Raw genomic sequence first — 15314 nt, 5'->3', positions numbered from 1 at the left:
CTAAGTGTAATAGGCGCATTATTGTACTTGGCACAATGCACAAGACTGGATATCTCATTCGCAGTGAACTTGCTAGCTAGATATAGCTCTGCGCCAACACGACGCCATTGGACTAGTGTTAAAGATATCTTTCGATACCTAAGTGGTACGATCGATATGGGCTTGTTCTATCCCTATAGAAAGATGATGGATTCGGACCCATCAAGTGCCAGGAACGCCACACATGGTGGACTGCGTTCCCTATCCCCAACCCAAAACGATATAAGTGTTTTGGAAGGTTTTGCTGATGCTGGGTACCTCTCTGACCCACACAAAGGTCGCTCCCAAACTGGTTATGTTTTCACCATAGGAAATACCGCAATATCTTGGAGGTCTACAAAGCAGACCTTAGTAGCTACCTCTTCGAATCATGCAGAGATTATTGCTCTTCACGAAGCAGTCAGTGAATGTATATGGCTTCGATCCATAGTTACGCATGTTCGAAGCAATTGTGGTTTGAAGTCTACCACAGATAAGCCAACGAGCATTTATGAGGATAATGCTGCTTGCATTGAACAAATGAAGCAAGGCTACATTAAAGGCGACAACACCAAGCATATATCGCCTAAATTCTTCTACAATCAGCAACAATAGAAGCTCCTCAAGATCAAAGTGAACCAAGTTCGATCTGAGGACAATGTGGCAGACTTGTTTACTAAGTCATTGCCTAAATCCACATTCGAGAAACATGTGGCAAGAATTGGCTTGTGAAAGTTATCTGAACTCCCATGATCGTAGTCATCAGGGGGAGGCGCAGACATCAGGGGGAGATGTTTACATGTTCGTCTCAAATCGTGAAAGGTGTGTTGTGCTCTTTTTCCCCTTCGACCGAGGTTATTTTTGTCCCACTGGGTTTTTGTTACTCGGCAAGGTTTTTAATGAGGTAACGAGAGAAGCACCGCGTTTGGGCAACACAAGGGCGAGTGTTCAAGGAAAACCTAATTTGTGTTTAGCTCAAACTCTAGGTTACTTGACCTAGTGGTAATAGGATTTAATTAGAATGATTTAGAATCCTAATCAATGTAGAATTACTTTCCTTGTATGATTGAGATTCTATGCATTGTAATCCTCTATATAAAGAGGCCCCTATATCAATGAGAATACACAGAAAATTTCTCCCGAATTCAATTTCTCTACAACAAGATTAAGTTTTACTGCTAAATGTGCTCCATTTTGGAGCTTTAAAAAAAAATTATCGAGATCACACGGTTCCTTAAAAGTTTCCTAGGCCCAGAGACTAATCCGTGCCGGGGGATCATGTCAGAAAGCTTCCTTCCCCTTGGCTACCAAGAATAGATTAAGATTTAACTCCAATCAGTGTTTGAGGGATTCAAACCCGAGTGTGGGGGTTCCACACCTGGAGGCTCTTACCAACTCGACTACCTGTGGTGGTTATTGTGGATCTATTAATCAGGCATATACTCGATGGCTCACATAAGTCAAGGACCAATCATGAAAGAAAAACAAAAACATAACAAAATTTAGAAGTTTTGATAGGCCAGAAACTTTAGAACATCATGTACCATTCAAAAGATTGAAACTGATTGAAATCTTAGCTTTGAACATCATAGTTATTTAAGTTCAAAGCTAAGATTTCAATTGGACTCTATCTTTTGGATCTATATAATATTCATGTTTTTCTTAACAAAATTACGAATGTGCGGCATCGTTTAATTTTTATTGTGTTATAATGGTATTTGGTATTTTGTCTCATATCTTTTTTTGAAACTCTCATAAATAAGATGATGGTCGTTGTATTATTCTTTGAGTCTTAATACATTGTATAAAATTTAAGTTCGTTAGAGTTTTACTTTTTAACTCCCCCACTTTTCCCCACTTTTTAACTCCCCCCCCCCCCCCCACACACACACACACACACTCTGAAGACTTTTCTTTTGGTCGTTATTGTTTAGTGTTTCACATCCACATTGTTACTTTCTATTCTTTTTTTTTTTCTAAGGAATAGATAATTTCACTACTTATCCATAACTAAAAGGCACATACATCATATGTTGTCTTACACCAAATAAAACCTAGATGACACAAATTGTGAAACAAATGACTAGTAACTCTCATTGTAAACAAAATGAGCACAATTATTAAACCTAGCCATATCAACACAAATCCACACTACCTAAATCCTTGTCAAAGCAACTTTACTCACCTAGAGACCTCAATTTGTGTACAACTAGAGAAGCTAAACTTAAATAGCAAAATACCAGAATCCAAATGCTAGATAACGAGAACAGAAAGCTTAGAGCTTCCCTTTGCCCTTATCTTTAGGGCTAACCTCCTGAACAGTAGCAGCAGTAGGGTAAGTGAGATGCGTGGAGCCACACCCACCTTCTTTTCTGAGCGAGGATTCTTGTTCTTACTCCCAAGTGGTCTTCCCACCATCCAAGTGTGAGGAAGTGATCTTTGCATGCCGTAGGATCAACCGGCTTGCGGGTCAGAGGTTTTTCAATCAGAAAGGATTGGGAGGACCTATGAATAGGACCACCACCAAACTTCCCTAGGTCAGGAGCATTACCTGCTTCAGCGAGTGCAAGGGAAGCAGTAATGCTTGTGGTAACAGCATCAATGGAGGCCATTGGGTGGAGAGAAGTCGAGAAGAGAGCGATAGAAGGAAGTTAGGAGGTGGAGGCTAGGGCGCCGTTGAGAAGCTAGGTTGAGAGAAAAACTCTCTTAGGGTTTTTGTTATCACTGAACTATGATTGATACGTAGCTTTGACACATCATGTTCCCTTCTATTCATTTGCAACCATCATTGTTATTTATTCTCGACAAATGCAAAGTTACACCAAGTTAAATTTACCACCACGAAAAGCACAACTAGATATAAATAGACCAAATCAAACTAACAAGTTGGAGAACATAAATCAAACGACAAAAAAATTAAAAAATGGGATGGTCGAAATAATCAAATCTGACAATGTCGCTATGCATCCCAACAAGATTGTTCATACTGGTGCTTCCATTGGCTCTAACTATAGGATGCACAACTCCATCCCCCTAAAGTTACAAAAAGCTTCTTCGGAGTCCATCCGATAGAAACCCCTCCTCATCAAGTCTTCAAGCTCAATTTTCATGGGTTGGTTAAGCTCTATAGTCATGCTGATGTGGGCTTTATCATTAGAAATTCTAATGGTCTCTCTTTCCTTGCCGATACTCGGAATCTCGGCATCACCAATGTTCCTATTGCTGAGGGCAATGCACTCAAGAATGGCCTTATTCATGCTCCTCGTAACAATATTACAAGAATTCAAGTGGAATGTGACTCCAAGCTCATTATCAGTTGCATTAACAATTCCCATGAAACCCGTAGCATCTCAAATCCCTTGTTTGTGATATCAAAGACTTGGCTTCAAGATTAAAAGATATTACTTCCGCTCATGCTCTTTGAGACTAACTTTCTTGCAAATGTAATCACTTCTATTGAACATTTGAACCTAGTCTCACCAATCCAAAAATCTGGCACAATTCCCTCCCGGCCGCAGCCTTTAGTTTAAACTTATTAAATTTTGGTTTCCTTAAAGATTTTTCATTGTAAATTTCTTTCTCTTCTCAAAAAAAATAAAATAAATAAACAGTGGGAAATAAGTGCCTTTATATATGGAAAAGTAGAAAGGTTTCTCGTCACGAAACGAAACCAAAACACGTTACTTTTGGTCGTTGGTCAATTCTTGGAAACACGTATCAAAGCTCACTAATACTTGACCCGACCCACTTAACACCGACCCAAAATGATTCCCCTCATTTCCTTTTCCTTTTTCTTTTCTTTTTCTTTTTCCGCACGAAAAAATAAATAAATTCCTTTTCTCTGGTTCTCACCAAAGTTGCGACCTTCGCAAACCCAAACCCTAAACGAACCGGTCCCCCCCCCCCCTCCCCTCCCCTTAAACCCGAGAGCTCCTCTCTCTCTCTCTCTCTCTCTCTCTCTCCTCTTTCTCTATCTTCACCTCCACCATGTCTCAACCCATGTCCTCCGATCACGACCACAACAACTCCGACCCGGTCCCGACCCGCCTCTACAACCCCTACCAAGATCTCCAGGTCCCAATTCAAAACCTTTACCAGCTCCCCACCTCCCCGGAGTTCCTCTTCGTCGAGGAGGCCCGCCGCCAGCGCCGCTCCTGGGGCGAGAATCTCACCTTCTACACCGGCTGCACCTACCTCGCCGGCGCCGTGGCCGGCGGATCCGTCGGCCTCGTCTCCGGCGTCCGATCGTTCGAATCCGGCGACACCACCAAGCTCAGGATCAACCGGGTCCTCAACTCGTCGGGTCACACGGGTCGGGTCTGGGCCAACCGGCTCGGCGTGATCGGGTTGCTCTATGCGGGTATGGAGAGCGGGGTTCAGGCGCTGAGGGATACGGATGATGTGTGGAATAGCGTTGCCGCGGGGCTCGGTACCGGAGCGGTGTACCGTGCGGCGAGGGGAGTGAGGTCGGCGGCGGTGGCCGGCGCCGTTGGAGGAGTGCTGGTCGGAGTGGCAGTTGCGGCAAAGCAGGGGCTGAAGCGATACGTGCCGATATGAAAGGATGGTGGAAGGCTGTGATGGTATGGCTTGTTTTGTTTAGTTTTGGAGCAATTTTGATAGTACCATTTAGGCATCGGAATTGATAAAAATGTTTACTTGGGCAATGCATGATATTGCTATGCTTGGAATTTAAATTAAAATGAAATTATTGATTTACAAGTAGTTGAGCATGGGAGGCACATGCAGTTGTAGCTTTTTTTTTTAGTTTTTGGTTAGATTTTTGATGTAATCTGTCGAATTGTCCTAATAATGAATAATTGGGATGCATTTGGAGTTCTGGGTGTGCACGGCATATCTGGTGATATTACAAAGATGCAATCTTTAGTGTGTCGAACATCGGTACGCAATGTAGTTGTTGAATTTTGATTCTGCAATGGTTGATGGCTGGCTAAAGTCTGTGCTTTTGTTTCAGTTCTGCTAGTTCGTTGGTTGTCCATTTCATTTCCAGCCAGTCCTATTTTCTTTTGAAATAACGCTTTTTGTATGAATACATGAGTAGTAAAGAGGGTTTCTTTAGAGGTTGCTTATCATTAGGCATGTGTTGTTCAATCTTTCATGAATGCGTTCTGGGCTATGGTCTTTCATCATGGATTATTCTCTTATATCACTAGGTAGCTTATCAATATATGGAGGCCTGAAGGTTTTGTCTAGTTACTTTCATCGTATGAATTCAGGATGGCAGATAAAGCTATGTTTTACCGAGTATGGCTTGTCTCTATAGCTGACATTTGGAGTGACTTTGATACGTTTGGGTTAGGATGGATATAATAAGTTGCTTTCTTTATGGTCTTTGTGTTGATGGTAGATGACAGCCTTCTGGAAGTGAAACCCACACAAAAGTAGGAGCAAAGTACAAACACCGTGTGTCCGTGTCTATACTCTGTACAAATATGAACTACTTTCATACTTCTGCCACATAGGATATTTATATTGAACTGTGTCATTTCTCTGTTCTCTTCATATTTTTTGCATCTTGATTTCGAATGGTATTCAAAGCTGGGTTCAAACAAGCTCTGACTTTCTTGTTGCGTAACTTGTCATTACTTCCCAGGATCCAGAAAGTATTTATTAGCTACAGTAGGTGGTGTGGGTAGATTCAAAAGTGAAAGCAAGCTTACAGTTGCGATGCGCGATGTTAAATCTCAATCGCAATTTGAGTTTGTTGGGGTCATCTTTAGAAATCTGTTTATTCAACATGTCACTCTGTATTACAAATCACATTCCGTTCTTACAGTGTATTTTTGAACAATTTACTTTCATCTCTAGTAAATCTTCATCTCTTCTAAAGCCCATCACACCTTTGAACATTGACTGCAGTTTGCGTTACTTATGATATACATATAATTTGTGAATGCTAAGGTTAATAGAGATTTTATATTTTGCAAAATTCTCGTACTTTTAGTATCCTGGTTTTGTTAATATCAGATTCCAAGTTAATAGGGTGAAGATTGAGAGTTGTGCATGTGTGTTCTTGATTCATCAACTTCCTTTTCCTCATTAAGGATGAGAGAAACGGTGACTCATGATGGTTTGCATATGAAAAACAGAGATATAAGAGAATAAATGCTATGGCGATGATGTTCTTCAGCAAAGGGTGTAGGTTGTGAGTTGTCGAATTTATGGGTTCATTTGAAAGTTGACCCTGTTTCGTCCATTTTCTCCCTATGTTCACTTCACTCCGCTCTTCTGTCAGATACGGAATTTCTAATGATAACCTGACTTGCTGTAATTATGTAAATGATACAACAATAGGATTCACGGCTCACCAACAACGTCTCCTGTTGTTGTAAATTCTTGTCGATACTCTGAAACTATGCGATACAATTTAAGCCAAAGCAATTCTTCCTTTTAATTATCACCAAATCTTAACCGTCGGCTTATTTGAACTGTGATTACAAATAAATAGAATCTAATGCTTGGACAGAGCAACTCAATGATTAGTCATCCCTGGAACAAAAATTAAGTTTGTTGCAATGAGTAAACGACTTTGTTTACCATGCATGGAACCAATCATTGCAGGTCTCCGTCGAGACTGGCCGCATAGGCTGACTTAATACTACTTTCCCACCAATGTTAGGCATCAAAGACTGGCGGAGTGGATGAGTTAAACTTGGGCTACTTTTGGGTAGATAACAGCTCCAACAAAATTAACTAAATGAAAACATTTCACTTCCTCAGTGATGAATAACAAAGTAACTTCTCTTCAAAAAAAAATTAACTCGAGAAAAATGTTCACACTAGACTTCACTAATTTCCTTTATGCTTTTCGCTAGAAATCGGGATCATTGTTGGAGCAAAAGCCAAAATGCTAAGCTAGGACCAGAATATGCAATGATCTTGCGATGTAAGAGTTTAAATAGAATGGGAAAAATCTATATCTTCCAAATATTCACAGTAATATGATTAAAAACAAAGTTGAAGTCAACTTTCTGGTGAGATACAATGGGGCTTCATACTCTACATAAGCAAAATTAAATTCAAAATTTGCTGCCTCAAACAACCCCTTTTATTTCAAAGCTTTGCCAAACTTTGAATTAATGAACACTGCAAAATGAATTCCTCTGTGACAGTCATCTGAATCCCATGGGATACCATTCAAGTCCCTTGTCTTGATGAATTACACAAGGGGAAAAAAAATTTATTTCAGTGAAGATCAAAAAACCGTTGATTTAGAGCAACATTGACTCTGGATTCTCGATGTAGCCTTTGAATGCTTTTAGCCACTCAGCACCAATTGCACCTAAAACCCAGAGCAAGCGACATTGTTAAGTTGTTATATTTCAGAGATGTACATCTTGTCTTAATAAATTTCAGATTTTCAACTCTTAAAAAAAATCATATCAACATACCGTCAATAACACGATGATCACAGCTTAGTGTTGCAGATAGGAAAGATGCAAACTTGTATTGCTCGGGCCCGGAACTAGGTACAACCCTCTTCTCAGCTGCTCAATGACAACATACATTAAACAAAGAAATAATTTTGTTCGAAGAGGACATAATTAAGTTCCAATCTTACCTGACCCAATTGCCAGAATGCCTGATTGGGGCGGGTTAATGATGGCACAAAATTGTTTGATGCCAAATGGACCTCCCAAATTCGACACTGTAAATGTCCCTCCCTGTAAAAAGTATAAACCAAGTATCCTTAGATAAGAATCATGAGGCATCATTAACTGACAATCAATTACTGATATATAGAAACTATTCTAACCTCATAATCTTCTGGCTTTAAGCTGTTCTCCTTGGCTTTTTGGGCCAGCAGCTTAACCTCCTCAGATATAGCGGATAGTCCCTTTTTGTTCGCATCCTACAGATTTAACCATGTAGATTCAGGTAAAGTTCTATTATAACCAAGTATTCCAAAAGGATGCGACCAGGCCCAGCACTCACCCTGACAACAGGAACATATAGTCCATTGTCTGTCTGCACTGCAACATTAACATTCACATTGTGATACCTATGAATAGAAACAAAAGATGCAAGTGTTACTACAAATATGATATCACAACTTAATCAATTTTTCATATTGTAAACTTTTCTTTTCAAAAGAACTATATGGTAAACTCACTGGCGGATGCAATCATCTGTCCATGAGCTATTGACCTGAGGAACCTTTTGAAGAGCCAAAGCAGCAGCCTGCAGTAGTAGTTAATGCGCAGTTAATTTAGGGTAGAAAACAATACCATATACCTCCTGCATACTATCTATATATCTGCTCTTACAACTGATAACTCAAAAATTATTCTGATTCTAGTGATCCCCAGAAGACTAGAACTCATCAGTCATCCCCTTGATACACCTCGGTAGATTCATATGATCACTAGAATATCTGCTCTTACAGATCATGAGTCTTATTTTCATCATTATACATGCTACAGATTACTACAACCATTCTCATTCTGCATCCAAACACCTCATAAATTCCATTTCTTACTGATACCCCCCAGTAGGAAACATAATGAGTTCCGGATGAGTACTATACCTTTATTACAAGATCATTGATAGATATCCGCTTCCCACCTGTAGCTTCTTGCAATGAATTGAGCTGGCCTCTCAACCTACACATAAAGCAAGAGTTCAACACATTTTGCAATATTCAGTTTGTTCAATTCTAAAATGTTCAAGATACTTATACTCACTCAACGAGCTTGTCGACACATGTATCTACTGTCAAATAATAATGAGGAATAGTTTGCTTTGAGAATAATAATCTTGAAGCTGTAACCTGCCAAAATCATACCAGAAATAGCTTCAGCAAGATTAAAGTTAGAAGTTATAACGAGGAATGATCAATTAGAAAGATAAAAAAAAACTTTTCCGATAGAAGTGACAAACCAAATAAAACATGTTGAAAAATCATCAGAGGCAGTTCTTCAGGTACAACAAATACAATAAACGTGGTAGTAAGAAGTAATAAGTTGACCAAAAATTGCCACAAATACAAGAATATAGACAAAGACAAATATTGCAAGTGTAATGATAGGCCAGAGCTGAATGGAAGAATTTGGCCTAGTGATTCTACAGAAAAAGATTCTCAACATCATCAAATTCGACTTAAATGTGATAGTGATGAGCACAGTCGGTCCTTCTAATTTTACCTTCCGTATCTGAGTATGAGGGATGTCGGTGTAATCCAGTGCTGGGGCTGCAGCACCCTTGGCCTTGGGAGCTGGTTCAGAAACTTGCTTCCCACCAGAAGCTACATAATGAGAAGGGAAACAACACCCAAAATCAATAACCTATGTGGATTTACTACAACAAAGGAAAAAATATGGAAGACAAGAATTAAATGAAATATTAAACAAAGAGCAATATAAAAGTAGTAAACAAAATTTAGGTGATAAGATATCATACCCAAGTACTCTTCAATATCAGCCTTCACAATGCTTCCATCCGGGCCTGTTCCTTTGATACTTGAGAGGGGTACCTAGAGCAACACAGAAGTCAGAAATAGCCAAATGACAACATGTTTCCAACAATCAAATGATAACAATTTAGTCATGGCATTGAATATGGCACACCTTGTGTTCCTCAGCCAAACTTCTTGCAAGAGGACTAGCAAATACACGATCTCCAGAAGGAGGAGCTGCACTGGGCTTTGAAGTCTTTGGCTCGGGAGCAGCAACTGGTGCTTCAACTGCCTCTTTTTTGGGCGGGGGAGGCGGGCTAGAGTCAGATGACCCTTTAGCTACATCACCTCCAGAACCTGATGCTGATGGTGTGTAATCTTTGAATTTTGCAATATCTTCCTCATCTTCAACAGTTACGCAAATCACCTAAGTATCAAATTGTAGACGTTAGCAAAGTACAATCATAGTGCCAAGATGTTTCTTTCTTTTCAGTATACTTTATTTCCATTCTTACACACATCCAATAGCAACATGATTACATATTAAAACCCAAGATCACCTACCATCAAATATAGTTGCTACATCACCAATTTTGATTCCTTAGATACTTTCCCATTCTTAAGCACCACCGACCACAACCCAAAAAAGATAAAAGAAAAAAGAAGGATAGAAAAGTGCTGCACAACAAAATCTATACCTCACCAACTTTGATTCCTTGTGCCCCTTCTCCTTGTACGATCTTGGCAAGATATCCATCCTCCATGCATTCCATCTCAACTGTAGCTTTATCCTTAAAAGGTATGTGGATAAAGTAAATGTCAGCTTGCCATCATGAAAAACAGTTTTCGCAACAGATATTATTACTCAATTTCCAGACTTGAAACGCAAACAGTACAAGAACCTACAGTTTCAACTTCACAGAGCACTTCACCAGGAGAGACTTTATCACCCTCTTTCTTCAACCACCTAGCAATATTACCCTGCATATCATAAAATAATGATCAAGGGAAACAAAGTTTGGAAAGGTATGTTATGCTGCTAAGCTTCGAAACAGTACATACCTCAGACATAGTAGGTGAAAGAGAAGGCATTCCAATTTCTTGGTGTGGAGGAAGGCCTGAAGGATGTTGCAGATGATCCATAATGTGTTAGATGATCACACGATTCAAGATTATGTTTTAGGAAATGAATCAATCAGCAAAAAGTAAAAAGACGAAAGAAGATCGCACTTCAAAAGGAGATGCAGATGCAATTCCAGAAAACAATCATGTAACTCACAGAACCACAATTCATTTTCAAATCATGGAGGACAATTTTTTGCTGTAATTTTAGATCAGAATGTTTATCAATTTTAGCGATTCCAGATTAAAAGATACAATCTATGCAGACATGTGGGTTCAAAAGCAACAAGTCAAAATAAGATCTTTAAAAACTATAATATAAAATAATATATAAAAAAATGTTTCACCATGAACTTAAGTTCTTGGTTTCACCTGTTTTTAGAAAATGAATGGCATGTGCCTGCCCTTAAGTCTTTAAACTATTTTAGTGATGGAAAAGCACTACCAAATGAGAACACTAACCAACACAAAAACCCACAATTATTAATGACAATGGCACACTTTCAGAACCAGCACGAATAGCCTATTGCTATAAACTTGTATTGTTGAAGCTGCTCTTACAAGGGACATGAAGGGTATCCTGACTATCCTCGTAATGGTTCGTGCCCGCCCTCAAGTTTTAAAAAAATTGAATAGTCATGGAAAAGCACTACCACATGAAAACAATAACCAACACAAAAAGGCCATGACCACCAATGAAAATAGTGCACTTTCAGAACCAAACATAATAGCCTATCACTAGAAACTTGTATAGTTGAAGCTGCTCTTCTAAGGAGAATGAAGTGCATCATCTTATTAGGGGATGCAAATGCTAAAGTGCACTAAATGACACATTCCACAGTAAGACACAGAAACCCAAATACCAAGAGTCATACCTGCATCAGACGAAAAGCCTCTCCTCAATTGTCCCTGCAAACTGGTATAGTGGAAAAATAGATGTTGATATAAAGAATTTCGACACACTTACAAAGTAGCAAAATCCAGAACTATCATACCATGAAATCTGATTTTTATATATTGATCCAGAAATTGAACTCCCCATATTCATTGTTGTTGAGACATTACTGGTGAATGTGCCTGACACTGATTTCTACAAAGCATGACATGTAATAGTGTTATACAAAGGGGTGACTTGAGATTATTTGCAGAGAATTCTAATCACGGCACAGTTTGTAATATTTATTGCTATATTACACGATGGAAACCAGCTGAACTTACAGTGCTACTGCTGAACGACCTACTTTCTCTTCCCAAAGGTGCAAAACCATGACGATGAACCTTACGTATATCTGAGAGAAAATTTGATATTGTTCAGCTAGACAAAGGCATTTAGCCACAGAATTAACTAATCCAAGCAGCAACGTTCATTTAATAGACACCATATATCTTCAAGCCTTAAAAAAAGACTAATAGGAATGTCCTGGAATTCCGATTAAGTGGCTTAAGTACACTAATATTAACTAATGAAATGCAGGATTCTCAGCAAAATTATTCTTCTCTGAGTCTCACTTAAAAGATGTGAAGAGTGACAAGAAATGTATCTGAGTACATATAATCCAGTTGAATGTCCTTTCTCAATTGCATGCAGTCCGGTCCGGTCAGCAAGTTATCGCAATTTTACACAGACAACCATAAAAAAAGACAGAATGATAAACTCCTATCTTAATGCTACAGCAACACGACATTCTGCTTCTAGCTATCATCGGGTCAGAGCAAAGCATATTTTGACAGCAACATAGGTAACGTTCGCATGAGAAACTAACAGGAACACTTAAAAGACTTGCACACAAAGAAAGAAAGAAAGAAATGAATAAATATAACACAATAATGGCATTCACTTGTCTCACCAGTAGTGGGTTGAGCATTGTGTGAAAAACAACGCACCAAGAGGGCACGATCATGCCTTAGTAAGTTGGGAGCATCCCTTAACTGCAATGGGACCAAAAATATTACAAGTTTACATTAAAGAACCATCAAAGCAACACCGAAACGTAAGTTTCATAAACTAATACTGGAATCACACATCGATAAGTGAAACAAACCACCCAAAACAAGAGTAAACACTCAACCTTATACATTGAAAAAAAAAAAAAAAAGCACGAAGAATTTCAAAACTAGTGAAATTCAAGTAAAACCATCCTGGACAAAGTAATTTTAAACCACCGAAACAAGAAGTGAATCTGAAAGTGACAGTGCCTCCATCTATATTCTATAGTCTACACCCACACAGAGGCGACAAAGCAAGCCCCAACAACAAGCCAGAGCAAAATTCAGATACAAGCTCTGTGAATAAACTAAAACAAAAACTGAAAACCACAAGCACGAAGAACCAAATTGAATAAAGAGGAATCATCCAGATTAGAATCAAAACCAAATTGAAATTGAAGAGCGGGACCTTTTTGGAGTGGTGGATGATACGAGATGCGTAAGACATATTTGGAGGCAGAGCGATCGATCAAGTAACCAAAACCCCGATTTGGTAATGTGGCGAAGAACCAAAGTTTATTAGGGTTGGTTTATCGAAACAGATCCGCGCGGTGATAGTATCTCTCTATTTATGTGTGTGATTGTATGAGAGAGAGAGAGAGAGAGAGAGAGAGAGAGCTACTACTGAAACCAATGGAATAAAGATGGAGAGTGGGAGGAATAGTTGGGCCGGGTGGGCTTTCTTATTTTGTTTGTTTGCTGGAATCGGGTGAGTTGGCGCCCGCCTTTCTGGAATCACCACCTAACTTGGCTTAAGCAGCAGCTGCCCTCTGCCCTCTGCCCTCTGTGCCTGCCTTCTCCTATTTCAGGATCCGTCAAACTTTTATAGCTCATTTGGTACGTTTTTTATGACTGTTCAGAGTACAAGACTACAAATGTGGTGCTCTCTTTTGCCTTTTTTTTTTTTTTTTTGTGGGACCGTTTTTGTGTTCGGTTGACAATTTATTTTTACAAGTTTTACATCTAAATTGACCGGATTTTAACCCGAACGGGTATGGATTGAAAATTTTGATCATTTAATGATCCGAATCCGTTAACCCGTGTTTGGACCTGAACTTCGCCACTCTCCGTGTACGACCATGTTGAAAAGAAATGGGACTGAGTTGGGACCCATTCAGGATAAATAGTTCGTGAAGTCATACAACCAAGGGAAAAGTGTCGGTCGGTCACCTAGCTTGATTTGAGGTTTTAGGAACGGACGACCGAGGGAAATGTGAAGTCATATGACCGAGAGAAAAGTGTCGGCCGGTCACCCAGCTTGGTTTGAGGTTTTAATAACGGATGACCCAAAAATCAACAAGTTGGACCATGCGGCCATATGTTTGGTTTAATCCAGGTTCAAAAGGGTCGTTACTCATGTGGGCCGAAATGAACATTAATGTTCGGCCAAGTTTAGGCAATAATATCGGATGAAGAAGCCTTCACAAGGAAGGAGTTCAAGTCAATCTGTGCTCTTAATTGTGAAGATCTCGAATATCAGCAAAGTCAGAGTTTTACGAGACGAATCAATCCTAGAAGGAAGGAGAATCCTACTTCAATTCCACGTCTTGGATGACAAGTTAGCTAGGGTTTTTGACTTGTATATATAGCACATTGTAAATCATTGTAAAAGGTCCTGCACCACACAAACAAATCAATATACAACTTTTACTCAAACTTTTATCCTACTCTTTCATAGGTACTTTGCCTTCTATTCAACTTTCATAACTTGTTTTCATTTTTAGTTTCTTACTTTTATTTCAGTCGTTACATTCAAGCACTTTACTTTCTTGTTCTTTATTTTATATGTACTTTAGTTTTCGCACTTAGGAGTAGTTCGTGACGTAAAGTTATCATCCATTGATCTCTTTCGGCCAGTCCGGATTGGATTGATGCGATTCGTCGTTCACACACATATCATCTCACAACGTTTGACAACCGAATCCACTTCACCTTCTTCTTTACCGTGATTTGCGAGTATCTTCACCCAATAGATCTCTCGCTTGTCACCTGAACCTTTGAGTTTACCTAAGAAGTGAGTGTGATAGAAGATCCCGGTCAGAATTGACGCCTAACCGAAGTCCTTGCAACAGAGGCGTCAGAACCTAAAGGCCGAGAGGGTTCCTTCCTCGGCCTACAATCATTTGAAAGAAGTCAGATCACGCACCATTCAAATCAGAAATCTCAGTCGGCCATTCGGCCGCGAGTTGGCACGCCCGCGCAATTTCAGAAGGACGATTCAACCACAGGTCCCTCGGCCCTCACTTCGGCCGAGACGATTTTGAGGCAAACAACCCGTTTATTTAACGGAACAAATACGGATTTAGGTCGATCCAATCCATTAATGATCCGGTCAGTTTTCATAATAATACAATATTATTTTTATTAATACATTATTATTATTTTTTAAATATAAAATATTAAGAATTTCTTAATATAATTTTTTTTTGCAAAAACATAAGGGACGGTCTTCGTAAACTGAGTCCATCAGTCCATCACCCAAGAAGCATTATTGATAAAGGCTTTGTTTAGTTTACCAAAAAATAAGAAGGTTGTAGAAGCACAATTAATCTCATACACATCTCCTGACGTCTCTTTTAATTTATCGGGTGTAGGGAATATTTTGATAATATAATCGATGTTGTTTTAATATTTTATGAGGTATTATGATATAAATTTAATATTACTATTTAAAATTTAAAAATATTTACAATTATAAATGGATCGGATTAGCGGATCAGATATCCGTTAATCCAGCGGATATAGATTTGGATCGAGCTATCAACGATCCGAGGGG

General features: G+C 39.1%; 2 protein-coding genes across 3 annotated transcripts; one reads left to right on the top strand and one right to left on the bottom strand.

The window, feature by feature from the left end:
• The first annotated feature begins 3926 nt into the window (after window positions 1–3926).
• On the top strand, window positions 3927–4989 carry LOC112186113 (mitochondrial import inner membrane translocase subunit TIM23-2). The gene has a single exon (XM_024324471.2). The coding sequence runs from the start codon at window positions 4006–4008 to the stop codon at window positions 4573–4575; it is 570 nt and encodes a 189-aa protein (XP_024180239.1). The 5' UTR covers window positions 3927–4005; the 3' UTR covers window positions 4576–4989.
• Window positions 4990–6923: 1934 nt separating this feature from the next.
• LOC112186112 (dihydrolipoyllysine-residue acetyltransferase component 3 of pyruvate dehydrogenase complex, mitochondrial) lies at window positions 6924–13318 on the bottom strand. Of its 2 annotated transcripts, XM_040514798.1 has the most exons (20): window positions 13130–13318; window positions 12948–13099; window positions 12400–12481; window positions 11771–11841; window positions 11548–11642; window positions 11428–11468; window positions 10493–10548; window positions 10337–10411; window positions 10129–10221; window positions 9603–9857; window positions 9436–9508; window positions 9180–9280; window positions 8721–8806; window positions 8564–8639; window positions 8150–8217; window positions 7972–8038; window positions 7793–7888; window positions 7598–7700; window positions 7428–7523; window positions 6924–7318 (listed from the first exon to the last, which is right to left on the bottom strand). In XM_040514798.1, the coding sequence occupies exons 2-20, from the start codon at window positions 12984–12986 to the stop codon at window positions 7248–7250; spliced, it is 1644 nt and encodes a 547-aa protein (XP_040370732.1). In that variant the 5' UTR covers window positions 12987–13099; window positions 13130–13318; the 3' UTR covers window positions 6924–7247. The 2 variants fall into 2 exon arrangements, with proteins under 2 accessions (XP_040370732.1, XP_024180237.1); XM_024324469.2 differs by having other exon boundaries at window positions 12948–13318.
• Between the last annotated feature and the right edge of the window lie 1996 nt (window positions 13319–15314).

Source organism: Rosa chinensis, chromosome 2, assembly GCF_002994745.2.
Source record: "Rosa chinensis cultivar Old Blush chromosome 2, RchiOBHm-V2, whole genome shotgun sequence".
Classification (NCBI taxonomy): domain Eukaryota; kingdom Viridiplantae; phylum Streptophyta; class Magnoliopsida; order Rosales; family Rosaceae; genus Rosa; species Rosa chinensis.
This window is presented reverse-complemented; position numbering and strand designations above follow the sequence as displayed.

Bases quoted from the DNA above. Each gene is read 5' to 3' on its own strand.
- LOC112186113 (XM_024324471.2), top strand. From the start codon at position 4,006: ATGTCTCAACCCATGTCCTCCGATCACGACCACAACAACTCCGACCCG.
- LOC112186112 (XM_024324469.2), bottom strand. From the start codon at position 12,986: ATGTCTTACGCATCTCGTATCATCCACCACTCCAAAAAG. The intron at 10,412-10,492 runs GTATGTACTGTT...TATGATATGCAG, and splicing joins TTTCACCTACTATGTCTGAG to GGTAATATTGCTAGGTGGTT. The intron at 8,807-9,179 runs GTAAAATTAGAA...TGATTTTGGCAG, and splicing joins CTCATACTCAGATACGGAAG to GTTACAGCTTCAAGATTATT.